General features: G+C 45.7%; 1 protein-coding gene across 12 annotated transcripts in view; it reads left to right on the plus strand.

Annotated features, from left to right (window-relative positions):
* TEAD1 (TEA domain transcription factor 1) overlaps positions 1 to 27,189 on the plus strand; it is a 260,721-nt gene that overhangs the window by 61,916 nt on the left and 171,616 nt on the right. For all 12 annotated transcript variants that reach the window (XM_027578584.2, XM_035722750.1, XM_035722751.1 and 9 more), the window contains one exon: positions 21,810 to 22,065. In XM_027578584.2, coding sequence (XP_027434385.1) covers positions 21,909 to 22,065 — 157 coding nt within the window. In that variant the 5' untranslated portion in view covers positions 21,810 to 21,908. The remainder of the gene's footprint in view (positions 1 to 21,809; positions 22,066 to 27,189) is intronic.

The following is a 27,189-nucleotide window of genomic DNA, read 5'->3' on the forward strand; positions in this document are numbered from 1 at the left end:
CGGATCCTCAAATATCCTTTACCTATGGTATTTCTTCCTAAGGTTCGGGCATGGATTTTTGCTTACTGGTCAAGGGTTTCCGTACAAGGCACAAGCAGCTGTGTCTCTTAACGTTTGTGTTTACTTTCCTTGTCATTTCAGCATGACCTGTTTGGAGCTGTGAGTCACCCGAATGTATGAATGTCCCATGTTGGGTTTCCCTAAAGCTGAATTCGAGTCATGTTGGAAGTCGTTTGTGCTCTTCAGTTGGAGTTCTGTGTCCTCTGGGGGCTGGCTGCCTTGTGGGGCTCTGGCACGGATGAGCCTGCCTTATGCTTGCTTCACTCTTACAGTTTGCTCAGTGATTGGAGAGGGAGGGGAAAAAAGGAAATGTACTTTGCTCAGTAGCAGATTCAAAAATTTGTTCTCCTATGTGGCGCACGGGCTGAGAGTAGACTTGGAGGTGACGAGCAGAACGGCGCTAGGGGCAATTAAGTAATTGTAGCAGAAACACATACAAGAAAAAATACTGTGCTTGTACCAGCTGCCTTAAAGAATGGAAAATGCACTATGCAAAGAACAAGCAATTACCGTCCTTGCCTTCTGAGCTGACCCCTCAGAATCAATAAAGATTTAGCAGCCTTAAAGAATGTTTTCTGATTTTAGCCCAAAGCAAAAGTACCTGACAAATTAATCAAACTGCCATTTAAACTTGACCTCAAGAGAATTTGAAGAGGTGACCTAAGCCTTTGTACTGCACCTGGCACCTGAGTCTCAGCCCAGGGCATCGGAAGATGGGCATGGACCTTTAACTCGTGGGAGCTGTCGATGCTGAAAATCACCTGTTCACACATAAATCCCCCAAATCTAATAGAGGTGGCAGGGGGCCTCTGGGAATCTCTGCAAGTGGACCCTCTTCCTTTTAGTTTTAGGTTAGAATCTTCCGGTTTTCTGCAAGCATTGACTTGTCTTCTTAATCACCCTTCAAGACAACCCTGTATGTGAGCTTTGAAAACCAGAGCACTATTCCAGCCCCTCCTTCTTCCAGCAGTTAATTAATTGATTCACTGTTTATTAAAGGTGATATGTGTTGCGCCAGGTCCTGAGGACACACTCAAATAAGATAAGGGTGCTGCCTTCAGGGAGCTCGACATGGGGGCACAGACCTGTTGATGGGCACTTCCAAGGGTGCTCTGGGACGAGGGCATGATAATGTGGGCGCATGGGACCAGCCTCCCCCAGACTGGGCTTGGGGATCCAGGAAGGCTCCTGGAGGGAGTGATATCCCTGCTGAAAGGGGAAGAGTCTTGGAGAGATGCATCTGACATTTGTGTGTTGTGTGCAGCATTGTGGGGTGGTGAGTGCTCTAGCATTGAGAGTTATGTTTGGATTCCACTGTCGTTATGCTCTCATGTGACCTGATTTCTTTGCTTAGAGGTTCCATTTTACCTATCTGCCTACCTATCTATGTGCCTGCCTACTTACCTATAATTTTAATTGTGGTAAAATGCACATAGCAAAAATTTATTATCTTAACCATATTTAAGTGTGCAGCTCAGGGGCATTAAGTACGTTCACTTTGTTCTGCTACTGTCATTGTTATCCATCTCTGTAACCTTTCTTTTTTTTTTTTAAAGATTTTATTTATTTATTTATTTGAGAGAGAATAAGAGAGAGAGAGAGAGAGAGCATGAGAGGGGGGAGGGTCAGAGGGAGAAGCAGACTCCCCGCTGAGCAGGGAGCCCGCTGTGGGACTTGATCCCAGGACTCCAGGATCATGACCTGAGCCAAAGGCAGTTGCTTAACCAACTGAGCCACCCAGGCACCCCATCTCTGTAACTTTTCACGGAAAACTGAAACCCTATGCCTATTAATGCTGCATGGGAGCTCCGCGGAAGGCTTTGCTGAAGAGGTGGCAAGTGAATTGGCCTCTGAAATATGTGTGGGTGCTTTGTAGGTGGCTAAGGGGAGGAAAGACATTTTGAATAAGATGTACCAGCAGAGCGGCGGATGGGAGACTTGTCTACATACAGGCCGTCTAGGTTGGTAGTTATCAGTTTAGACTCCAGAGTCAGTCTCTGTTCAGATCTTGGCTTTGCCATCTCTCTGAGTGAGGTTGGGCAATTTATTTTCTTTTTCTGTATCTCGGTTTCCTTATTTCAAAATGGGAGTCATGATAGTACTTTCCGCATAGGATTGTTATGAGGAGTAAATGAATCGACATATAAGGTGCTTCTGGTGGGGCCAGGTCCAGAATCCACACTCTGTTAAGTGTTAGCTATTGTGATTGTTGCTGTAATGGTAGGGGGAGCATCAAGTCCTCAGGTCTCCCTGAACCAGGCGATCATCTGTGTGTCTGTATTTGAAGCTTGTGACTAGACCTAGAAAGTTGGAGATTGGCCTCTGGTGGGTCCTGGCGATAGAGAGCATTCAAGTATCCACATATGTGTGACCTCTTAAGTTTTCTTTTTGCATTCACGTGCTCGAATGTCTCAAGTTGTAGCTGATTATTTAAATTTTCTTAAAAAAATTGGAGTCCTTTCTTAAAAATCACAGAAATAGAACATGAAAAAAGTGTAAGACAAAAACCTGTAATGTCACCCTCCTAAGAATAACTTTTTAAAAAATTTGAGTTACTTTATTTCTGTAGATATGGGCATAAAACTCCCAGTAATTATAAATATACACATATACAATTTCATGTATACATAATACATATAAATATATTTTAAATAATCTATATGAATACATCAATGCATACAATTTCGTATATACTTATATATACAAACGTATATTTTATAATATATACATAGACACACAATTTTGTATTTAGCTTTTTAAAATCAGGAATCTTTGAGAAGCTTTCCCTAATGTTTCAGTCTGTTTTTCTGCATTTTTTCTTATAAATGGAGACAGTTTTCCTTTGCATTCACATACTGTGATTTTCTTAGTCATTCCACTGTTCATAGTATTAGGGGTGATTCTATAAGGTATATCTTTGTGATCCTGACGTTTTTCTTCATGGAATTCTCTTTTCAGTAGATTTCTAGGGTGAGGATTACTGAGTCCAAGGATTTAAGCCTTTGAGGCTCTTGATAAGTATAGCCATTTGGATCTTCATCCATTACTGTGCTAGTATATTCCCTGTATCCTATTCACTGCAGATCTTTCTACCGGCTTTACAGCTTTGCTGATGAGGAGATTTAAAGTCATACCTTCAGCTCGCTGGAATTTGTCCTTCTTTCCCTCTCCTCCCCAAGGGAGGCAGTCACATGCTTATTCTCCTGTGTGACTTGTCCATTCATCTCCTTTTCTGGTTGTGTTCTCGATATTTTCTAATACAAATTTGAATCGTTTATATACTGTAAATACCAGCTTTGTGTTGGCAAAAAGTTCAGGTGCAGGGAATTTAGAAAGAGAAGGGCCAGAACTCTTTCCCTGTGCTGCAGTAGCTAGGCTTTGCAGCCTTGCAGGTGTCTTCTGGGGAGGGAGAAGGAAACGTGCTCACCATGTGCCACTGGGCTCACCGTAACCGGAGTCTGGACTCTGCGGCCTTACTTTTCAGTTGCCTTTTGTTGTGAGCAGAAAAATGGAGTGGCTCTGTGTGCTCACTTCCTTCACAGGGTCTCCTAAACCTCCTGTCCTGTAAGCACGTTGTATAGACCCAGCATACAGTAGGCAATCTGTCTTCATCTGTCATGGATCCAAGGTTAGATTGTACCTTCCCTGACATCCTTCTCCCCACTCCAGTTTCCGATACGGCATCCCTGTTTGGAGATCTCTCAGCTGTTCCTTGATTACCTGCAACGATGGGAGGTTCAGTGTGTCATAGAAACAGACTTTGGGCTCAAGGTGTGGTGGATCTGGGTTTGGAGATCTCTTGTTTGACAAGTGGACAAATGACTTAATGTTTCTAAACTGCATTGTTTTCATTATCTGAATAATGGGGTTAGTAATATACATCTTTACTTAACATAGTTGTGATGAGGATTAGGAGAAATAATAAAAATAAAAGTCGTCATGATCCCTGTGCCTCACACACAGTAGTGTTAAATAAATCTTAGCTGTGAATATTATTTTCAGTTACTACTACAAAGTATTTCCTTAAGCTTTTGCCATTGTGTTTGATATTGGGAGTCAAAAATAGCTCCCATAGTGACCTGAAATTTGGTGTATATTCTTCCATAGTGGAGATGTGTATGGGCCTTGCCTTTGAGCTGATTCCAGCTTGGGTCACCATCCCAGCGGCTGGGCTGGGCTGGGCTGGGCGGGGCTGTAATACATCCAGGCTAGCTCTTTTTTGGTTTTCAAAGTCTGATTTACAGGCTTCTGTTTGTTCTTTTTCCCTTTCCTGGCTCGTGTTCCTTCCCAGGCATCTGCAGTAGAGGATAGAAAAAAAACATTCAGAGGAAATGAAATTCTGTTCCACTCACTGGTTATCTATTCCCTTACACAGAAAATAATTCAGGTTAGCAAGGAGAGATATAGTAGAGATCGTGCTTCCAACAGCATAGCAATATACCCAGCTCTAGAATGTTGCATTTACTGGTATCATAGGTAAGTCAATACCAGGGCGATTGGGGCACAGGTTAGTTTGTACTTGACTCTTCTCTTTACCTCTTGATTTTAGCATTTTGATACTTTTGCTTTAGCTTCCTGAGAATTACAGTTGATGATGTGAGAATTCCTTAAACTCTCATGTGATTTAAGCAGATAGCTTTGCCCCTTGGGGAGCTCATGTCACGGGTGTTAGTACTTGGTGTATGGATCTTATGCTTATGATGTCCATCTTTGTCTAACCCAACTCACTGTGCCTGGTGGAGAACAACTTAGTGGAAACACCTCCCTGTTAGGCGTCTTGGTAAGTGCTTCTCATTAATTGTCCATTTCAGCTTAAAAAAATAAAATATTAGGTAATTTAATGAATTTAAGAAAAGACTGCTGAAGTGATGTTAATTAAGATTTTAACCAGTGGCCTCTGAGGAGCTGGTTGGAAGGGAGTGATGAAGCAAATCTAAAAAGCAAATCTTGAATTGTAGGTTGTCTGTGAACAGGAGTGATATTTTAGGTATTTAATGAACCATAGGGACATGGACACACAGGCAACCCCTGGAGGCCTCCAGGTGTGCCAGGCACTGAGCTTTACTTGGTTGGGGAGGAGGCCTGGGGCTCTGGGAGAGGGCTGGGAGCCAAGGGGGCAGGGGCATTCAGTGGGCTTGTGCCACTGACTCTTCACAAACTCGGATGAACGTATTTCAGTATTTTCAACAACCGGTGTGGCCGTACGTACCAGGGAGGTACTCGTGGGGGCAGTGTGGACAGTGCCAGTAGCATCCGAATCGCCTTTGACAGGTGTTCAGAGGTGTTAGATGCACCCTTTGCTTGTGGCTTCCTCTGTCTCACTGCTGAGGGGACTTCTGTAGTGCTGGCCTCGTGATCTCCCGGTAGGTGCTTGGAAAGTGTCACATTAGAATTTAGGGTTATTTGGAAAGTGCCCAGACACATTCCTTTCTTCAGAAAACACTACAGTGTGACAGGCCATCCCTGTCTTCAGGGGTCCCCAGTCTGCACCAGTGGCTTCATTTTTTTCCTGCTCTTGTGGATTCCAGGAATCTGTTCGTAGGAAATGATTACAAGGATGTTTGCCGTTAACAGTGAACAGTTGCGCAAAATATAAATGTGTGCCCATGGGGAAGTAGTCAAATAGCAGTATATCCACAACGTGGAATACCATACCTCTTAAAAATCACAAATGCAAAGAATGTTTCTGGACTCAGGATAATGCTGAATGTGAAATGTTGGATGGGTAATAACAGAACCCCAAAACTATAGGGAGTCATAATAATAAAAAAATAGTGTTAATAAGAATAATGTTATTAGTGTAAGAAAGGACATCAGAATGCGTTGTCAGCACTGACTATGAGCACAGTTCATTTCCTCCTGTGTATGTTTCTGTAGGTTCCACTTTTTTGGTCATGTGTGGGTATGAACTTTACATTTAGAAGTGTTCCATGGATATGATGTTCTTAAAATCCAGTTTAAAGTTTTTAAAAATTAACATATAACCAGAGGCGGAGCATGTTGACTTCAAACTTGGAGAAACACACGTAGAGCTTGCGCCGATCGTCTGTGAAGGAAGCTGCTGACTTGGTGGGTTAAAAATAAGAGCCGAGGTCAGCCTCCTCAGGCCCAGGAGGTGTACCCGGCCCCTCCAGGTTTCTAGATGGTGAGGGCCCAGAGGGGCCCTAACGGGCTTGTGGAAGAGCTCTCCTTGGCTTCTCATTAATGTCCCTCCCTGAGCCTGCACTGCCCTGCTGGCTAACCTTGTCCAAAGGTTACCCAGGGCTCTCCGGGGCTCGGCTAATTTTAAACCCTGCCGGCCAGCGCAGCGGCGTGGCATCGCCCTGCGGACACACGAACAGCTCCCTGGGAGACACAGCTGGAGAACGATGAGCCGCTCCTCCGGCTTTTTCTCCTCCTGTAAGTGACCAGGCACGCCGAACAAGCAAAGAGAGCTGGGCTCATAAGGAGAGCTTTTATGGTTTAAAAAAAAAAAAAAAAAAAAAAAATCAGCATTATTAAAGATCTTTTAGCAGTGGCAAATGCCGGTTGGTAATTGCACGGTGTGATGTGTCCTGCATGAACTGTGTGAATTCTGACAGCCCAAGGAGGAGCAAGCAGATGAGATCCTCTCTTCCGGGAATTAGACTGTTTTTAAAGACAGAATGAAACTGCTGGTAATTTCACTGTTTATGTGGTGTTCTTCTCCACTTGCAGAACTCAGAGTCAGCTGGTAATAGGTTCCTTCTCTGAAGTTTTTATTGATGGGATTGGGAGAGGGTTATTTCTTAAAAGTTAAAAGAAATGAAACACAGAATCTGCCTGTCTGCATGTTTACCAGCTGGTCTGGTTGCCACTTAAGATGATCATTTTAAAGTCATCTGTCATCGTTACCCAGCCCCCGCCCCCCCCCCCCCCCCCCCCCCCCCGCCACCTACCCTTTTAAGCGTTTGCAATAGAGTCCTGCTCCGAGCACTGCTTGCCTTATAATACTCATAACCCTGATGTTTTAACATGAAACATCAGTCAGTAACTACAAAATAAGGGGATGTTGGAGAACCTTTTCCTCATGAAAATGAACCTTTTTTTTTAAAGAATATTGTAGAGAATCAGTCCTGTCCCCCGCTCTCCCCCATTTGGAATTTTTTCTTTCTTTCTCTTTTTTCTTTCTTTCTTTCTTTCTTTCTTTCTTTCTTTCTTTCTTTCTTTCTTTCTTTCTTTCTTTCTTTCTTTCTTTCTTTCTTTTTCTTTCTGTCTTTCTGTCTTGTCTTTCTTTCTCTTTCTTTCCTTCCTTCCTTCCTTCCTTCCTTCCTTCCTTCTTTCTTTCTTTCTCTTTCTTTCTTTCTTTTTCTTTCTTTCTTTTTTTTTTATCTGCTTCCTTTTCAGCACCTTCGGGGAATCTACTGTGCCCGGGCATTGACAGTGGAGGGGTTACAATGGGAAACACAAATCCAGCCCGACATGGCCGGGCCTCGGGGTTTACCTGCTCAGCTGGAGAAGGGCATTTCTTGTAGCTGGGTCTGTACCCACCCTCTTATAAAACAGTTGCTAGGAGCACATTAAAGAGGCATGGTCTACAGAGTAAACCCAGATGAAAGAACAGTGGATGGAGAATCAATAACCTGTTAACTCGCTGCAGTGATTGAAGTTAACTTTGTTTGAAGTATGCAGCCTGGGTCAGCCCACATCAAGCCGGCACTGTTCCCGCACGAGGGTAGCACGGGAGTGACCTTTGATTTCATTTTAGGGGGGGAAAAATGTGTGAGTGCTTTTTATTAGCCTTTTCTTTCTTGAAGGTCTGCCCCTCCTTCAGCAGAGCTAATTAGCTCTGTCATGTTTGGATTTAGTTTTGAGAAAACTAAAGCTGAATAATATCAGGGATTTGTTGAATGGGAATACTTGTTAAAACCTTCATTGACCCAAATCTGACTTTTATAAAATAAGCAAACTAAATAAGCAAACTACAAAAAACCAAAAAAAAAAAAAACCCCAAAAAACCCATCCCCGCTCTGACTCTAAAATAATATTTTTAAAAGCACGCTCAAAGCAGGTAAGTATAACATAAATATGAGCTACTCTGGATGGGACACTAAATGAATGAGCTATTGTAGGGGCTATGGGGGTGATGTTAAGAGCGTAGTTGTGAATTTAAAGGATATTTCTTAAAACCCAGTTCCTCTTTGACTCAAACTCAAATGTCTTGTTTTTTTCTCCTGGGCTTCTCTTTCTGCACTTGGCCTCTACACTGACTGTGTAGGCCTACTGTTATTTTGTGGTAACCTGACACTTCGGCGGGCCTACTGCAGCCCCCAGGCCCTAGGGGGAGGACTGGCTGTGAGCTGAGGAGGCTGGAGCCCGTGGCTCAGGTGGAGTAGCTGGGGCTGGGGCTGTGGCTGGGGGGTCGGAGCAGGGATGCCACAGACCAGGGAGGAGGGGGCCTGTGTCATCACTTAAGACCTCGGGGTTGTGGCTCATTAGGTAACAGGTCCGACCTTGAAGGAGGGGCCCGCAGAATTGACGTTGAGCCTAGAGGCCAGCTAGTCGGGGTTTTTGGAGATTAGAGGAAGGTTTTCAAGCCAGTGACGTTTTAATTTTCTTCTGTGGGTTTGGTCTAGAATGTGCCTGAGGCTGTCTTTGTGATTCCTTAGACAAGGATGAATATCTTAATAGTCATAAACATTGCATTAATATTTTATGTTAAACTAAATCAGACAATTATTTATGGAGCTGAGGTGGGGATGAGGTACAGAAATGAATGGGCCCGAGTCCTTGCCTTCTGAAAACTTGTAGTGTAGCAGGAAAGGCAGATATGTAAGCAGTCATTAGTAATTATAGCTGCACACATTTGGCAATTATTTTGAGGACCTATAATGTGTCAGGCACAGTTCTAAGATGTGTGTGCACTCATACCCACTAATCTATAAGCATACAGATAATGATAAATAATGTACATAATTACTGCCAATAATTGCAACACCTGTACTTTACATAGATCATCTCATAGTCTTTATAACAAGTTGCTAATACTAATTCTCATTTGCACCAAAGAGGGGGAACCACTGAGACATAGCTAATAAGTGGAGACTCAAAATTCAAACTCTTTGGTATTCCAAAACCCTAGGTAGTCTTTATGTATATTTCACTGCTTTGCCATAAGGGCTCTCCAGATGCAGGGTGTAGTCCCTGAAACTCTAGGGGTACCTGCAAAGGAAAACACGTAACATTTTTTGAAGTTCCAGCAACTTGTGTTGAGAGATGTTATAGGAATGCCAAGGAACATACTGATGAGCTGGGAGACCGTATCTTACGAGGAATCATGGGGAAGTGTGCATGTGTGGTGTTGGAAGTTTGTCTGAGGTGCTATGGGGACACAGAAATGACATCTCCCGAGTGGAAGAAGCTGCTCAGAGAGAGCAGCTTCTTCCCAGAGAGAGGTTGGTGGCATTGGTCTTGAAAGGACCAATAGGTATTCATTAGGCAGAGTGGCTGGTGAGGGGAGCATCTGAGCAGAGGGACCGAGGTGGCTGAAGGGGTGAAGCAGGCAGCCTGGTATATCTGGGCACCAGGGACTGGTCATGTGGTTGGAATGTAGGGGACTGGACAGGCATCTGAGACCGGGCTGCAGTTAGGTGGTTAAGGCTATGGGGGCCCCTGTCATGCAGTTGGGTCCTGGAGTGGGTGGGGATTTGCTGAAAGATTTTAAATGAGCATATGATAAAAGTCATAAATGCATTTTAGGAAAACTCTGGCCAAAGAAGAGCACAAGAGAGACTTGCCAAAAATACATTTCCTGGGGACTCTGATTCAGTACTTCTAGCATCAAAGCTGGGATCGTATTTTTAAGAAACCACCCATGTTATCCCAGTCTCCATCCAGAGCTGGGAACTGGGCAGAACGTGGTTGTGGGGAGTGCTGGTGGTATGGGGACACAGGCAACTGCCCAGTTCCGAGAAGTCAGGAGCAGAGTCCATGGGGATGGAGGGGTGTGGAGGGCATGCAGCTGAGGGATGGGGGGCCCAGTGGACGTTCTCAGGATTGAGTTGCATCGGAAGGTGTGGGGGAGCCTGGGTGCTGCTGCAGCCAGTTTCCCTGAGTAGCAGAGTCCCTCTGAGGGGGCTATGCAATTGGGTCCCTGCACCCAGGACCTTGGAAATCTTTTTTGGATTTTCATGAATGCTTTTAGAGAAAGATCCTGAGTGCCGAGAAGCAGCTTTGAAGGTGTCAGTGCCAAGTATGCCTGGTGTGTGGGTTTGGGGTTGTTTGGTGTCCTTTTGGGCCTTTTTGGCCTTCAAGTTGAATCCTACACATGGAGTCATGTCAGTCAGTTGGACTGATGGGGAATCAACACCAGGACAATCCACGAAAGAGAGAGCCCAAGCAAGAGGGAAGGCAGCAGTCGGATTCCATAGGTGGAATCGGGAATGGATTCCAGTTGGATGAGTGAGAGCTGAGGTGAAGGTTCGGCCTTCCGTGTTCCTCTAGCAGGGTTAGCAGATTGTGTTGGAGGAAGAAGAGATCCTGGAAGGAAACATAAACCTCTAAAGACACTCCTCCCGTGTGTGTGTGTGTGTGTGTTGGGGAGCTGCAGAAATGTCGATTGAATTGAGTTGTGGCCTTTTTGCCTTTCTTACTTGATATGGGGGACTCGTTTGCTGGTGAGGTGGGAGGAGGAGGAGTCTGGTGGTCTGCTTTCCTCCAGAGCACCCTAGGGCCTGCCGAAGTGAAGGCACAGGGAGGCCTGATTCCAGAAATGGGTGCCTCAGCCTTTCCGTAGGTACTTCTGTTTGCCTAGTGTTTGTGTACCGCTTAGAGCTGGTACTGTGCACACAGTAGGTGCTCACGTGTTTATGTATTTATTTTTGAATGAGTGGCTTATTGTCTAAAGGGGGAATAATACTCTCTTATCCTGGCCAATTTCTAGCCAAAGTGCCAAGACTAATGTTCCCGCTGAAGTTGAGCTGGGTATAGATTTGGAGGACTGGGATGGGGGCAAGGGTGAGGCTTTAATTGGTCCCTGAATTTGCATCCCTCCCAGTGTAAGACCTGTTTTGCAGCTGCTCTGTCACTGTGTCCTCATTAAATGGCAGATTGCATTCTCATTTGAAGAGTGGGAACTCCATGATATCCGTAACATCGGGAACCAGTGGACATTTGGGAACAAGCAGGGTATGTTTTTGGTCAATTTATACGTTTGCGTGTGTCGCTGTTGGGCTGGTGTTTCCTTGTTGGCCGTTCTCAGATGTGTGTGTCTCTGTGAGAGCACAGCAGTCCAGTCCCCGTGCGGGTTTTGGGGGCTGACTGCCATCAGCACATAGCCCTCTTTGGGGACCAGGGGAATAATGTAGGGTGCTTGAAGACAAAGTCTGATGAGCAGTAATTGAAGAGCTGAGTGACAGGGCACTAAGTGGAGGTCAACTGGAGGCTCTGGGCTGTTTAAAAAAGCACCCCTGTATACACTGTCTCTTGAACATCTCTCTAAAGTTGGAAGGCTTAAAGGATGTGTCCCATTGGAACACTTGACTTTACCTAGAGGACTGCTCTGGCCTTGGAGCACACTGAAAAATGCTTTGCTTAAAAAATTCTGATTTCAAATTTATAAAATTATCTGTTCTTCATCCTTCATGCTCCCAAATAAATGCACATACCCCTCCAGATGGCACATTCCTGGTGTTCCTGGTGTTCTCATGTTGGCCGTGGTCTGAAACAGCCCAGAGCTTTTGTCATGGCATGTGATGGGCCCTGTGTGAGGTGGTTCAGTTTGCTTTTTTAAGCTCTGCTCCAACCTTTCTGCTTTCTTGCTTTGTCATTTCATCAGCACATCCCACGCATGGACCCTCTTCTCCGAACAGGGCCCCTGAGCCCTTGTAATGGGCCTGGTAAGTCCTATTTAGGCGTCAAGACCAGCCTGGACCTCCCCTCCTGTGAGGCTCTTCTTGACCCGAGAGGCAGGATCAGCTCCCATGTCTGTGCTCCAACAGCACTTTGGCCATTCCTCCTTTGACGTCCTGCATTCATTCACTTGCTCATTCATTTTTTTGACATCCACTCAGTCGTCATTTTGGGGGAGCGATGACTGTGTGCCAGGCATTCTGTTAAAGGCCAAGGATAGGGAAATGACTAAAGGCCTGGACCTAAACCTTAAAGATCTCACAAACCTGCAAAAGTGGCAGGCACTAAATTGTTCCTGTGCAGTGAGTGAGGTAAATTCTTTTGTCCTGGTGAGCAACAGTGCTTCCTGCAGAAACCAAGGGAAGTGAGGGCAGGCTTCCCAGAGGAGGGGCTAGAAGTCAGGAAAGAGAATGAACTTCAGTATCTGTCTCCCAGCACAAAGGCTGCTCCTTGAGGGCAGGGAGGATGGCATATTTATTTCACTCCATTTCTCTAGTGCCTGGCACGTGGTGACGGACATGGGAGTGGATGATTAGAAAAGAGAAATAATTTCTCCTTTGTGTTTCTACCCTCTTTTGTTTCCGAATGAATTTAAGGCAGCTTGCCAGGCTGTAAAATAACATAAATTAAAAGTAAGGAACCGCAGGAAAGAAGAAGGGGATGGAGGTGTGGAGGGAGGTAGGGATCTAAAGTGGATTTGGGAATGAAACCAAACTTGCTGACCAAAATAACCTCTGTGCTTTCTCTGAGGGGCCTGCCAGTGTGGCTCAGAGCACTTGGCAGCCAGTGAGTAAAGCCGAGGCCTACTCGGTTGACCACAAGGTAAAAACAAAAACAAACAAACAAAAAAAACCACACACACACACACACACACACACACACACACACACACACACACACACACACACACACACACACACACACACACACACACACACACACACACACACACACACACACACACACACACACACACGCGGTGTCTTGTTATCGAACTTTCCTTTGGGATCTTTGTAAAGAGCACTCCGTGAAATCTTCAACTTCTTGGAGGAAATCCAGTGACTAATTCGGTGACTTTGTATGCCAGTGGCATCACATAAAATCATAATTCCATAAAAGTGATTTATCGAGGGCTCCTGGAATAAACTTTTTCTCTAAGGTAACTGTGGTATCAGAAAAGTTAGTTATAGCCGCTGTTTTGTGGTGTTCACTTTTATCCAGTCTCCTAATGCCACCTGCCACTGTCCGAGGTCCTAGAGGGCTCAGGGGCTCAATTTCTGCTTCCAGGGAGTTTTAGGATCATGTTTTGAGACTTGAGATACTCATGTGTGATTTGGGATGAGGATCTGTATGCTCGGATCCCTTAGAAATGGCCAGACCCAACCCCCACACAAAAAAAGCAATATCCTGATTTTTGATGGTTGAGAGGCTGGAAAGGGACAAAATGCATTGTGATGAGTTGTGTCCTTGGTTACCCGAAGGTGACATGAAGGAGTAGTTTTTTCCTCCTGGACACACTGGAGCCTAGATTTTGGTGGTGGTGGTGGTGGTTCTGGTTCTTCTTCTCCCTTTTTTTTTTCTTTTTAAAGATTTTATTTACTTAGGGGAAGAGAGAGGGAGTGCTAGAGGAGGGGGGAAGGCAGAGGGAGACGGAGAGAGAATCTCAAGCAGGCTCCATGCTGAGGCTCGATCTCATGATCCCGAGATCATGACCTGAGCTGAAATCAGGAGTCAGATGCTTAACCAACTGAGCCACCCAGGTGCGCTGATTTTGGATCTTCTAATGCCAGTGCCGATGAGATTCATGTGGGTCTGTTGGATCTTTAGACAGCATTTGAGTGCCAGTGTACCCGGTACAATAACTGGAACAGAGCTTGGACTTACAGTTCAGCACTTTCAAATGCTTCAGTTCTTGATGATTGACTTATGACCCAGTCCGAAGTGAACTGTGGATTTACCTATTGCTTCTCTCTCCTTGCATGCTGTGTCAATAATCCAGGGTAGACATAGGCATGGTCAGAGTGAGAGAAGCACCCCAAGTCATAAGAGCTAGAGAAGGTGGATGGCCTGGGACCATTTCTGTGTGTGGACTAGGGAGGGCTGTTCCTGATGCAATAGAATTAGAACTCCAAATCAGCCAGAGGAACAGCATCTGGGCAGGTCAGCTGTTGGGACTCAGAGTCAGCCCAGAACCAACATATCATTAAGTTGGCTGGCAACAAGCTGTGCAACACTGAGTGAGTCCCCATGGCCTTTTGTAAGAAGGATGACACCCCAGTCATGACCTACAGACTTGCCACCCCGGGAGGCTCATTTCTAGGCACTCCTCCTTGGTAGGGGATTGAGATGGACCCTTTTGAAATGTTTGTCTTGCGTAGTGTATATATTTACCTGCTGTGTTGGTATCTGTTAAAATATAAACTGTCAACTCTTGATTTTTTAAATTTGTACTCTGCCATCTAAAACGAGAAGGCATCACGATAATCTGATGGTGAACCTCACCGACTAAGAAAGTAACATTATCTGTAACTTAGTAATTAAGGAGTATTCTCTTCATGGTGTTTGTTTTCTTTGTATTGAATAAGCATTATGATTGGCGAGTCTACCTTAAATATATGTTCACTCTACAAACCTGCTGAAATTGAGGGGGGTTAGTTTTGGGTTTTCTTTGACTATTACCCCTGGGAAAGGTCCTACAAGTTTTTCTTTTGAATGCCCATTGACAGCTACTTAGACTAACTCTTGTGGCATTTCTTTTTCTCGTAGTGTAGGAAGAAACTTCTGTTTCTGGCTTTGAAATGTGATAAATAGTCCACCTCCTGGGGATCCATGACTCAGGCTGCAGGTCATGCCATCGAGCTCAGGCTTCCCAGATGAGTGCACTGTCTCGATATCTGGTCTTCACTTGGGAATGGTCAGATTGGATAGACTGCCTGGACCTGAGTCTATGGCCTAGTTCTTTTGAAGGTCTCTTAGGATGAAACAGAGCAGTGATTAGCTTGACTGGTGGTGATGGTGGCAGAAAGGAGAGGCTGAAATTTCTGTTCTCAGTGGCTAACAGATTCCTTAAGGGGATGGGGAAAGTGATTCCCCTAAAGGCTGGTAATACAGAGCTACATAGCATGAAATCACTCAAAGCCTTTCTTGAACTGTCACCTGGGCAAGTACTTAGGGCTGATGGAGCAGGAGTATTCATCAGGGAATCTCAGAAGGGTAATGCCAAAGTCCTCTCATGGGGTGGTCAGCATCCGGGTCTTGGTGAAGAGGTGTTGGCTTGTTGATTGATCCTGTTGATATGGAAGTGATTTTTTGAAAATGAGAAGGAGTAAATTATCCACTCCTTCCTGCTGAAATTAGAACCTGTTGGCAGTTGGAATTTATGACACCAAGGCTCACTGACTGCTACCAGCTTTATGGCAGACATGGCCTCAGTTCTCAGTGTTGGCATTCCTTAAGCATTCTGCGCTGACAATGACTTACATTCTCCAGTTCCGTTTCTCTGGAGGCTGCTTCCCAAATCCAGGCCATCAGTCCTGTATTTCTCCGGCCACTCGTTGGCAGGTTTGGCTAGTGTCTGAAATGATGGGGACTAGTAACTTGCCCCACTTTACATATGCAAAAGCAATGAACTATCATTAGTGCCTGACATTCCTCCCAACTACCCAGGGAGGTGAGTCAGCATCATCACTATTCATTAGGAATTAATTAGACTGTGCTTGAGGGTGCCGGTTGTAGACCGAGCTGAGCATTCAAGGACTGCCTACGTTCTCTCCCTTTGAAATCCAGCCTCCAACTCACTGTCTAGTGAGAGTGTACTTGAGGCGGCTAATCCCTTGGATGGTGCATTCTAGCTGGCGAAATGACTCCTGGATTCAAATTTTGTTGAGTATATGACTTTTGTCAACTTATTTAGGTCTCTGGACCTCGTAAGGTGGAGATAATACCCGGTGGGAGTAGGGCAATGATTAAAGATGCTTTCAGTGAAAGCTTCTGGCATTGTGCTTGAAACATGGTTTATTGGGAGAATGTTGAATTTGGATTTGATGTACCAGTTCACTTTGGAAGTAAAACATAATTTTTCCTAGTCTTTTTATTGGCGGTCAGCTTTTTTCTTATAAGAAAAATTTGGCTTTCACCTAAATCAGAGTGACCTTAGAGCCATCAGATGTGTAGTTGAGTTGTCTACTACAAATATCATTTCAACCATGTGATTCTTTCTTTAAATGGCTCCCACTGTTGCCTATGTCCACATTCTTCTGAGCTTCTAGAAATCTCTTTTGCTTTCCTTTTAGTGTCACGACCTATGTTGCCTTTTTCATTCACCTACTCACTCAGGTTTGCTTTGTTACCATTTCTCACCTCTTCACATTTCTTCCTTGGGCACCTCTTTGGCTTCCGGCCTTCACACCCTCACCACTCTGCCTCCCCTATAGCTTTTCTTATAGTTGTCATCTTCTGATTCTGTTTTTCTCTAGGGGCCAAAAGAAAAAAGAAAGAGAGAAGGTAAAATGTTGTATCTCAAAAATTACCACTCCACTCAAAATAATGTTTGTTTGTCGAAGCAGAAACTTACCTCCTCGAGTACCCAAACCATATTTGTGCCTTTTTCTTTTAAAGATTTATTTGAGAGAGAGAGAGAGAGTGTGAGCACGTGAAGACACGGGGTAGGAGAAGCAAAGGGAGAGAGAAAGAGGGAATCTCCAGCAGACTCCCTGCTAATCAAGGAGCCTGACAGAAGGCTCTCAATGCCATGACCCCGAGATCATGACCTGAACTGAAATCAAGAGTCGGCGCTTAACCGCCTGAGCCACCCAGGCACCCCCGTATTTGTATCTTTAACACAGAAGGACTGTTGGTTGTAATTGTGATTACTAAATAAAAAATTGGATCAGACAGCCAACTCTTGGTTATCCAAACTGCCTGGCTTAAGTCTGTCCGCTTACATTTTCCTAATTTGGTAATTTTCTTTGGAGCTCTTCTCATTGGAATCTTAACCAGAGTCAGGGTGAGGGATGGGAGGGATGGGAAAGGATGCTGAAACTCTTGCCCTTCTCGTGGAAGCTTGGGTGATAAGTTCACTCACACTGATGTCAAAGAATGTTCATGTCATCTGGTTGTTGGTTTATTCTTTCTTTCATTGAGTATTATTCCAGGTACTCTGCTAGCACTGGGGATACTATGGTCCTTGCCCTCAAGGAGTCTGGGGTATGGATGGGGTGCAATAACAAATCAGCTTACTAAGTTTTATTATAGGTAAAGTGTATATGGGAACACAAGGTGTTGATGAATGACTTAGTTGGCCTCCTTCAGTGTTAATGATGGAAACTGAGGCACGTGGGGGTCGAAAAGTGCTGTGTGGTCCTGCGCTACTCAGGTAGAGACAGGGTCCTAATGCCTAGTCCAGCCCTTTTCTGATTGCCTCATAGCCTGTTGAGACATTGGCTAAAAGAAGCTGTATGGATTTTTTGTGACCCTCATGTTCAGTGTGGTGTTTCATTAATCATGAGGGTTAGTTAAAGCTAACCCTTTTATTTAAGAGCTCTTAAATCACCTATAAGTGGGTGAGATGCTTACATTATGAGAGACCTACAGGAATTAAGATCAAGGAAGCAGCAGATTCCTGTGCCCTATGTCACACCCCTTGTGAGTGCGTCCCTTGAATGGAGTTGATGGCAGAAGCACCTGCATTGGACTGTCTCGCCCCCTTCTTCCCCCAGACTTTTATATTAAAATGTGTATTGGACAAATAGATATATGATGTCATTTCACTGTAATCATGTCACCTCTCCTCAAGTGTTAGTGGGTAACTGTGAAAGAATGATCCATTTAGGGAGTATAGCTGTTGGGGCAGTTAACAGGAATGTTTGGGTCACTGGTAACATTTCTTTCTGGAATTTATTATAGTGTAGCCAAGGAGGATTTTAGGGAAAAAAATGAGCCGTTGGAAAAGTGGTAATGATGGAAATGGAGGCACCCAGGGACCAGTGGTACACAGTATATCTCGATAAATCTCTGTGGCAGTCCTGTGAGGGGAGAGTCCCTCTACCCCTTAATGCCTTCCCTGTGTTGGGATTGAATTGAATTTATCTCCCTTTTTAAGTTAAAACCTGAGCTTCTGCGAGATTAACTCATTTAGCCTGGGTGTTGAGGCTCGCCAGTGAGCCGGGTTTGGAAGTCAAGTCAGGTTGAGTCTTAATACCGCGTACTCCGTCCTCCGCCCCTCAATACTGTGTTCTTCATTTACTGCATCAAGTGAAAGGTGACTCCCTTGCTCAAAGGATGTAGGAGGAGGTGAGGATGTTAGCTCTGCAGGCACAGATATTCTGAGCTCACCTTGTTTGATTAGATCTTATTTACCAATAAGATAACCTGCTTGTTACCACCAGCAGGTTCTTGTTGCTATACATTCAGAAGCCCGGTAGATTGGGTGGTAGTTTACCCATTAGATGCATTTTTAGGATATTCCTAACGTGTGGCTGATACTCTCAGAGTCACTGGATACATGTTTCCAGGATGAGGTGGATTTTGAGCCGGGCTGGAAGGGACCTGAGGAATAGAATGCCAGAATGGTTATTTTGGTATCCAGTATGGGGAGCCTTTCTCAGCCAGCCCCAGTCTTGTGATCGGAAACTCTCTGCCCATACAGGGCCTCATCTTACAATTGGGTTGTAAAACCAAGGGCTGTATAACTTTGTGGATTATGTATGTGGTAGCTTCTGGGGCTATGTCCTGGCCCTTGTCCAGAGTAGGTAATTCCATCCTGCTGAGCTCCAGTTGACCAAATTGCAAGAGCCTGGACACAGAGTTCTTCCCTTTGCAGTAAATGAATAAAAACATGAGAGCATTTAGAACAGTGCCTGTATTTACTAAAATGGATGGATCAGGGACGCCTGGGTGGCTCAGTTGGTTAAGTGTCTGCCTTCGGATCAGATCATGATTCCAGAGTCTTGGAATCAAGCCCCTCATCGTTCTCCCTGCTCAGCAGAGTCTGCTTTTCCCTCTGCCCCTCACCCTGCTCGTGCTCTCTCTCTGTCTCTCTCTCTCACATACACACACTCTCTCTCTCTTTCTCAAATAAATAAAAATCTTTAAAAAAAAATGGATGGATCAGTTAATGCTAGCTAATATTGCATTCCCTAACCAAGGACTAGTGATTCTTAGCTTTAGAGGTAACTTGAAGGGGTTGTCTGCAAGACTATACTACCTGTCTTTAAGGCACTTCACCCCTCGTGGAAGTTTAGCTAGCTGGAAATTTTTCCATATGTTGTGTCAGAATCTTCTTTGGAGCTTCTACAGAATGGGTCTACACGCTCCCCATGTGACAACTCTTAGAGGTTGTTCAATGTCTAGGGACACTAAGCTTGGCAATTAATGATTCAGAAAGATCTTACCAGCTTGGAGTCATGGCTTAAGGGTAAAAATAATGGAATTTAATAGGAATAAATATAAACTCATGTTTTTAGCTCCTAAGCCAGTTGCATAAGAGAGGAATTTCGGGAACAACGCTTGGGAGCTTGGAGGTTTTATGGATCATAGGTCCCCCTCTCAGTGTCATTTATGGAGGGTGTGGACAAACTGGGATGCATTTATGAGGGCTGGGCAGAGGGACGATGTGAATTATGTCTAGTCTGGATCACAATCAGGAGCCTGGGGGCTGTTCCTGTCATGCCTAAATGGGTGTTGGGGGCGGGGGAGTGGATTTGCTCCCACAAGGGATGGCTAGACCTCCAAGGGGTGGATAGATGGAAGTTAACCAGGACATGGGTTTTAGCCTCCTAGATAGAAGGATTTCAGCATGCCAGTACAAAGGAAGTGGTATTGGGGAGGTGGTGGGTTCCTTGCCATTGGTGATGTTCACGTGTAGACTGTATGACCAGCTGAAGGAAGAGGAAGAAGGCCTGTCAAGCATAGGCTCAGGGGTGCTGGTGTGCTTTGGTCTGGAGACTGAGGCTCTTACTTATACGGTGGTGTTCTTCTTAGGCAAATAGAGATCCCCTCATCCCTCAGCTGGCCCTCACTGTCCTGGATTCTGTCCCTCTACTGTTGTGGTTGCATGCTGGGCACATCCACTGCTCATGCTAAAATGTGGCTCCCTGCAGTGAGTTCATACTGCTATGAGTGGCTCAGAGCTCAGGGACAGGCCTGGGCTTTTGTGTGTGCCATTTGTTTTGTTTTGTTCTGTTCTGTTTTTGGGTCAGGTAGAGAGGGAGAAGGTGGATTAGCCACTACCTCAAAGCGTTTGCTCATCTTCTCATACTTTTTCCAATAAACTGCTTTGGAGGTGGAACAGACTTTAGGGCAGAATGGTACAGTTCAGCTTGAATTTTTGTGAGCCTCCTAAATCCCCACCAAAAAAAAAAATGTAATAATTCGAGAATTCAAAAGACCCACACTGGAGGCATCGTGGAGTTCATCTGCAGGTCAATCACGAAAACTTTTCTTGTGGCATAATTGATACCTCTCAACATTGGGTAGTTTGTAGAGTCCTGTGTTAATGTACATGTGTTGGTAAGAAGTAGTAAATATTTTGCTGACAAGTTCTTTGAATGATGGATCCATGGCAGCATTTAAAAGCAGACAACCTGAGGGTTTCTTTTATCCAGGTGCTGCTAGATCCCAAAAGCTGTCAGGGTACGAAGCCAAAAGCACCCACTAGTTACACCATTAATTGTGTAATGTTCATAGGCCCCTGAGTGTCTGCACCTGGGATCTGTTGATAAACGCAGCTGGGGGAGGGCAGGTGGAAGGGTGGCAGTTGGGAGAGAGAATGAGAGAAGACAGGTTGCTTGCTCTCAGGTGACTGCTTCCCCACTCAAGCCTGGGGCCTCCCCTCTTCGATCCATCCCCAGGAGCATTCCTTCTCCCTTTTTGGGGAAGCCTTTGAATTAATGATCTGATGCTTTTTCAACAAAGGAATATTGATATGTTAGTGTGCAGACAGCAGGGGGTACTGGATTAGATCATTTTCACATTGGTGTTTGTGCCAGTTTGACATTTGTTTGGAAAGCTTATCCCATTATGACCATAGGTTACATGCATAATTTAAGGGGAATAAATCTTTGAGAAAAATTTCTTTTGGTTCTGTAATCTTCAGTGCTACAGAAAAATAAATGAAAGACTCCCTATGGTTTTCATGTGATCAGAAATTCCAAGTAGGCTCCCGGACGAAGTGCCCCATGTAGGTGTAAAACATTTCTGCAAATGTGCTGGCCCCTTGTAGTCGGTGCGGGGAAGGCAGGAGTGGGGACAACTTGGTCCCTGCTTCAAGGTTACAGTCTAGAAGCAGAGAGTGGCAAAATGACCTGAGTGTGTAGGGCAGAAGCCCCGCTGAAAAATGCTGTCCAGGAGCAGATACAGGGCCCCTGGTATTGCTGTTTTAGTGGAATGAGTATTTGTGATAACAAAATTATCTCCTCCTTCCTCCAACCTGCCACCATCTTGCGTTTCTGTGATCTCAGTGACAAATACTGGGATGGTTTGACATTTTCGAGTTATTGTGCCAATTGCCACAGCAATTGTTTTACTTTATTTTCTTTGAAACAGCTTGTTTTGCTGTGGACATTTGATTATCCGTGAGCGAAGTGCTCCTGGTAGGTTGTAGGCATCTGGTCAGTGTTTTTGCCGGATTCACGGTGAACTTGCAACTCTAAGGGAGCCCCGTTCTCACATCTGTGAAGATTATCCAGTTTCTGCCTACCTGTATGCATGTTTAACGCAATATGTAAAGAACAAAAGCCACTTGGATCCCCAAATTCTGTATTCTCCACTAGGAGTTCTTCTCCAAGCAAAGCTGGTGCCTGAAGAATAGGTAATAGAACGAGGAAGAGCAGTATTGTTGGTCATTACCTTGTCCTTATACTATCTTTTCATTTCTCTCTTAGGTTTATTTTCTTGAAAAGGCTCCAGGCTTCGGCTTGGAAAATCCAACCGCCAAAATTGAGCCCAGCAGCTGGAGCGGCAGTGAGAGCCCTGCCGAAAACATGGAAAGAATGAGCGACTCTGCGGATAAGCCAATTGACAATGATGCAGAAGGGGTCTGGAGCCCCGACATTGAGCAGAGCTTTCAGGAAGCCTTGGCTATCTACCCACCATGCGGGAGGAGGAAAATCATCTTATCAGACGAAGGCAAGATGTATGGTAAGTGGTCTGGAATGCTCCTTTGAGATGGTACGATGTGCTTTTATGATAAGGGGTGATTGCAGTTAGCCCTCTACTGAGATCCATTCATTGTATTGGGTGGAATGATCTTTGTAGAGTTTTAGTTGGCCATCCAAGGGACTAAATCTTAACCAACCAGAAGAGTCCATAAAGGACCATTGGGAAATCATTCTCTGGGGTTTTCTTGTTCTTCTACACACTCAACAGCGTTAGAGAAAAGCTCTCAGGGTCCAGGTAGGGATTTAGTTGTAGTGGCATATGCGGACCCCCACGGATGGAATATGGTTCTTCAGAGCACGTGCCCAATCTCATGGAAGCCTGCCGCTCAGTAGCTCCTGGTAATTGACTGGTGCCACATGGAAATGGGGCCTCATGTTGACAAATCTCTTGATTCTCCCCTCCCCACACCCTACCCCAGGAAGAGCTAGCAATATAGATGCTTATCACTCATTTTTAAAAGCCAGCACTTTGTTTTTTAAACACAGCCCTGTATCAGCCAGATGAGATAGGTGTGTAGCTTGATCAGACCTTCAAACCACCATTTTACTGCTTTGTTGCACATTGGCAGTTGAGTGGCCAGCCAAGGGGTTAACCCCCAGGCTCTCACCAGTCTCCCCTTCTACAAGGGGATGCCTAGCAGTGTGTTTTAAAGGAAACTTCAGGAGTGCCCAAGAAGACAAGACTGGTCAACTGAATGGCTTGGGATGCCAAAGGCAGCAGCACGTAGCCGTCGCCAGTCTGGGGCTTGTGTACTAGGTTCGAATATTCCTTGTTCCTTCCATAAATGCTTCCAGCTGTAGACCTGTACTTTTTTGGCTGCTTACCTTTTGGGAAGCAGATGGCAGGTGGTGGCTTGTACATTCTGCTTGTCTAATTGGGCACGTTGAGTTGACAGAGTTTGCACTGTAGCTGAGTCTAAAGAGATGCAAACAAATAACCGAAACTCAAAGAGAACTGGCTCAGCAACCTTCCTGGGGTTGTTAACTTATCATGGAAGTGATTTATTTCCAAATAATTTGAAAGCTTTTCCATAATAGGGTGTTGTACCTTTAATACCGTGCCTCCTCTATCAGGGGCCGCAGGAGACTGCCGCTCAAACTGGCGCACGCAGCTAAGGAGAAAGCAGATGGTGGTGCAGCTGCTACCAGCTGTGGTCCCCGCCCTCCCCTTCCCCAGCCTGGATGATGTAATGGAAACAAGGGAAATGTTGCTTTCTGCAGCATCAGAGTCTCTCGCCTGTCAGTGCCACACACACACGGGGGAGAGAGAGCCCAAGCCTTCATTTGTTTTATGCTCCCATGTGATCCTTCGTAGCCAGAGAAGCTTCTTCGTGTCCATTCGTGAAATGGACTCAGGGTGAACCATGTCAGCTGCTGTGGGCAGAAAGTTTCAGAGCCTCTGATCGTGTGTGTGTGTGTGTGTGTGTGTGTGTGTGTGTGTGTGTGTGTGTGTGTGTGTGTGTGTGTGTTTGTGTTTGTGTGTGTGTGTGTGTTTGTGTGTGTGTGTGTGTGTGTGTGTGTGTGTGTGTGTGTTTGTGTTTGTGTGTGTGTGTGTGTGTGTGTGTTTGTGTGTGTGTGTGTGTGTGTTTGCTGAGCTACCCTTCCCCAGCCTGGTTATTGGCCTGCAAGGTCTTACCTTTGTATCTAAAGATGCAACCCCCCCCGCCCGCCGCCCCATTTTAAAGGCAGAACAAAGTACTTTAATCTTTGAGCCTTCTTTGAAGCTGATTTCACTTCTACCTGTGAAGGTGGCTTCAGGCTGCTCTATCTTGTATAACTCCCATTTGTTTGCCCAGAAATTGTAATCTAAAATATCGGCCTGGTGTCGGACATTCTGGTCGGGGGTGACTCCCACCCTTCATTTCTCATCCTGGCACTTCCACTTTAGGAGTGAGGTTACGCGCCGAGAGCGTGATTCAAAGCAAAAGTTAATTTTGTCAACTCCAGTGTTGTTGTCTTCTCTGTTGATTTTACTTTTTAGGTAGCAGCCATGGTAGGCTTTGCCCGTCTGCCTGTAACACCATCATAGAAATAATTTTTTGTGGAAATAAGTGTGTAAGAGTTCTTGGTCACTGGGTGTCAGAGGCACGGGGCTAAATATGGAAGAATCACTGAGAAGCTCGGGATTTGAGTCCTTTACCCCCAGTGGACAGTCTTATCCCTTGGCCTGTGTCTCCGTTTTCTCCCCTGAAGAAAAAGAGAGTCAAGTAGTTGATGTCTTTGGGTCCTCGGGACCTGTGCATTTTGTGATGCTGTGATTTTGTGACTTGTACCCCAGCAAGAGTGAGGAGTATGTTGACAGACACAGTGCTCGTTGTGGGAGCATATCTTTAATACCCACGACAATCAGATTCCCAGTGCTTCCTGAGAGCTCTTGTTCTTAATATACGAATTCTTTTTTCCCTTAAATCAGCGTTCCATTGACTTACTGTGTTAATGACCAACCTGATTGAAAATGGGGTGGTCTTTTGAGCAAGTAGCATTAGGAATTACAGCTGCATGGCCATGTGTCCAGATTGGGGGGGGGGGTTGGTGTGCAGGAAATGCATTTGCTTCAGGGCCCTCGAAGCTGTGCCATCTCCAAGCAGCTGCCTTGGGGAGAGAACACTGTCCGCAACCCTATCTCATTGGCCACCATGGAGGAGTTGTGCTGCTTCTGCTAATTTGAAAGGGAAACATGGTGGTTAGCAGGGATTTGGGAGCTGAAGACTAGGCCCTTAGGAGAACTGCCCCAGATGCCCACGAGCTGCCAATGACCTGCCTGTGACTTTGGGGGGGCGGGAATTTGCCTTGGGAGCCTCCATGGGGAAGCCCCCACCACCTGGGAACTGAGTCAGTGAGCAGTGTGGGGTGAGAGCCTACTGTTCCCTGGCTTCTGGCCTGCTCCCCATCTTACCTTCCACGAACCAGCACCCAAACCAGACCAGGAGTTGAAGTTTCCTAAGGTCCTGTGAGCGTACTTTTTCTTTTCAGCATTTTGAAAGTGAAAACCTGGAAAGCATTTTAGATTCCATAGAGTAAAATCAAAATAATTTAATGCCTTTTAGTGAAATACCAAGTGTTTTTGACGTGACGGGGCAGTTTTCCGATATTTCTGAGCATTTGTAGAGTGCATTGTGATGTCACGAATCCTGAGCCAGTTGAGAAGCAAGGTCAAGTGCAACACTGATTTATTTTGGTAATGACATTTCCTCCGTGGTTGGCAGTAGGGCAAATGCAGTCTTACAGTGGGGAAAAATGGAAAGCTCTCTCTTTATGAGGAGGTTTGGGCCATTAGAAGAGATGGCTTAATTCTGTCTTTGCTGCTCGGGTGCATGGGGACACCGAGACTTGATGTGGTTGGCCTCCATGTGGACAGACTGCTTCTGCCCCGGGACCTTCTGTGTGGGCAGCTGTCCTTAGGGATAGTTAGGAGAGTGGGACCTCTCAGTGCCTGAGGGCGCACACGCCCACGCTCTTTCTTTCACTCTCTGCTTTCCTTTCCTTTTTCCTACTTTTACATAGCTGTGTGTCTATTTTTCTGGTAGATAGTTGGAGAGGAGATAGCAAGAGGACAGGAGAGGAGAGAAGTTTTTGATCAGCAAACTTGCCTGAGATTGAATTTCACAGGAACAGGCCATTAGTTTAAAACAAAGCCGTGAACCACGGGGATACCTGGATGCCTTTTTGTTTTGCCGCTGAAAACTCTGGCCTACCATTGTGGTCTAGTATCTCCCATAATCACACCGGGGTAGGGATAGGAGCAAACATTCCTTGACCGATGGCTTTAAAGGCAGATAAATGTAGCCCTTAAAATTTTGGACTTTGGAATCACAAGGAGGCTTGGCCCTGCCACTTCTAGATACCAGACTTTGGGCAAGTTGCTTTTCCTCTTTGTGCCTTTATTTTCCACAACCACAAAAGGGATTTAAGTAGATCCTACTTTGTGGGATGGTCGTAAGAGTTAAACAAATGAATTGTGCTCTGGGATTCCCCCTACCACGTTGGCACGGTGTCGGGCTTCAGGTGAAAGCTGAACTGAAAACGGAAAGTGCTCTTGCCCTGACCTGGGCTACAGGCTTTACATATGATTTCCATCTACTGCTCACAAGAACACTGTGAGATGGGTATTCTAATCCCCGCCGTGTAGATGAGGATGCACATGAGGAGTAGAGCTGGAAGGGTTCAAATCCAGGTCGGTCTGACCCCCGAAGCTGGGCTCTTTCCACATGTCTTCCTTCCTTCCTTGGTGGAGGTCATTGTATGTTAATGACGAATCAATATTGAGCACCACCTGTATTCCAGCCTGGGGCTCGGGGCTGTTGGGGATACACCAGTGAGCCAGGCAGACATGGTCCCTGCCCTCATGGAGCCGTCACAAGCGCCTTTGCAGGAAACTCTGACCTCGGGTCAGGGCCATGTGCCAGAGCTTTCTGGGAAGTCTGAGGGCCCTTTGAAGATGGTCACCTTCCACTTAGCCTTTTGAAGCCTGTTCTTGGCTACCAGCGTCCAGGGCACCTGGCCCAATGCTGGCAGGAAGAAAGCTTCTCAAATAACGCGGCAGGGAGGATCCTAGATCACAAGGCTGGCCCTGCTGGTGGCCAGGAAGCTGTCTGGAAGATTCTGGTACCCTGAGATCCTACAGGCGGCCTGACCAGAGCAATTGCTGGGCAATGGTTTTCTCCTTTTATGAGCAAATGTCTTCAAGGTCCTTGTCTGGGGACAGCTCCAGGGATGGCCCCTTTCTTTCTGTGATGCCAGGCCTACTGGTTAGCCCTGGAGAGAAGAACTGTGAGGACTGGATAAATTTGGGGGGGGGGGGGGTTGAGAAGGAAGACATCTCTGGGCCAGTCCTCTCCAGTTGCCGACCTGAGCCCTGTCAGCTGGGGGAGCACTGGACTTGGAATGGCCCCCTGCCTACTTCTTAGAAGCACTGACAGAAGAGGGAAGCGGACCACTGTGGTGAGGTGGTGGTGGGGGACGTCAGCATGGGTGCACATAAGCAGGCACAAGTGAGCATTGCTTAGGCAGGCAGAGACTGAGATCTGTGGTCCCCAGGCTCCTCCTGGCTTAGAGAACTGCTTGGGAAAATGAGGAGCATCCCTTTTCAAGACCAGGAAGGTGG

Source organism: Zalophus californianus, chromosome 11 (genome assembly GCF_009762305.2).
Source record: "Zalophus californianus isolate mZalCal1 chromosome 11, mZalCal1.pri.v2, whole genome shotgun sequence".
Taxonomy (NCBI): Eukaryota; Metazoa; Chordata; class Mammalia; order Carnivora; family Otariidae; genus Zalophus; species Zalophus californianus.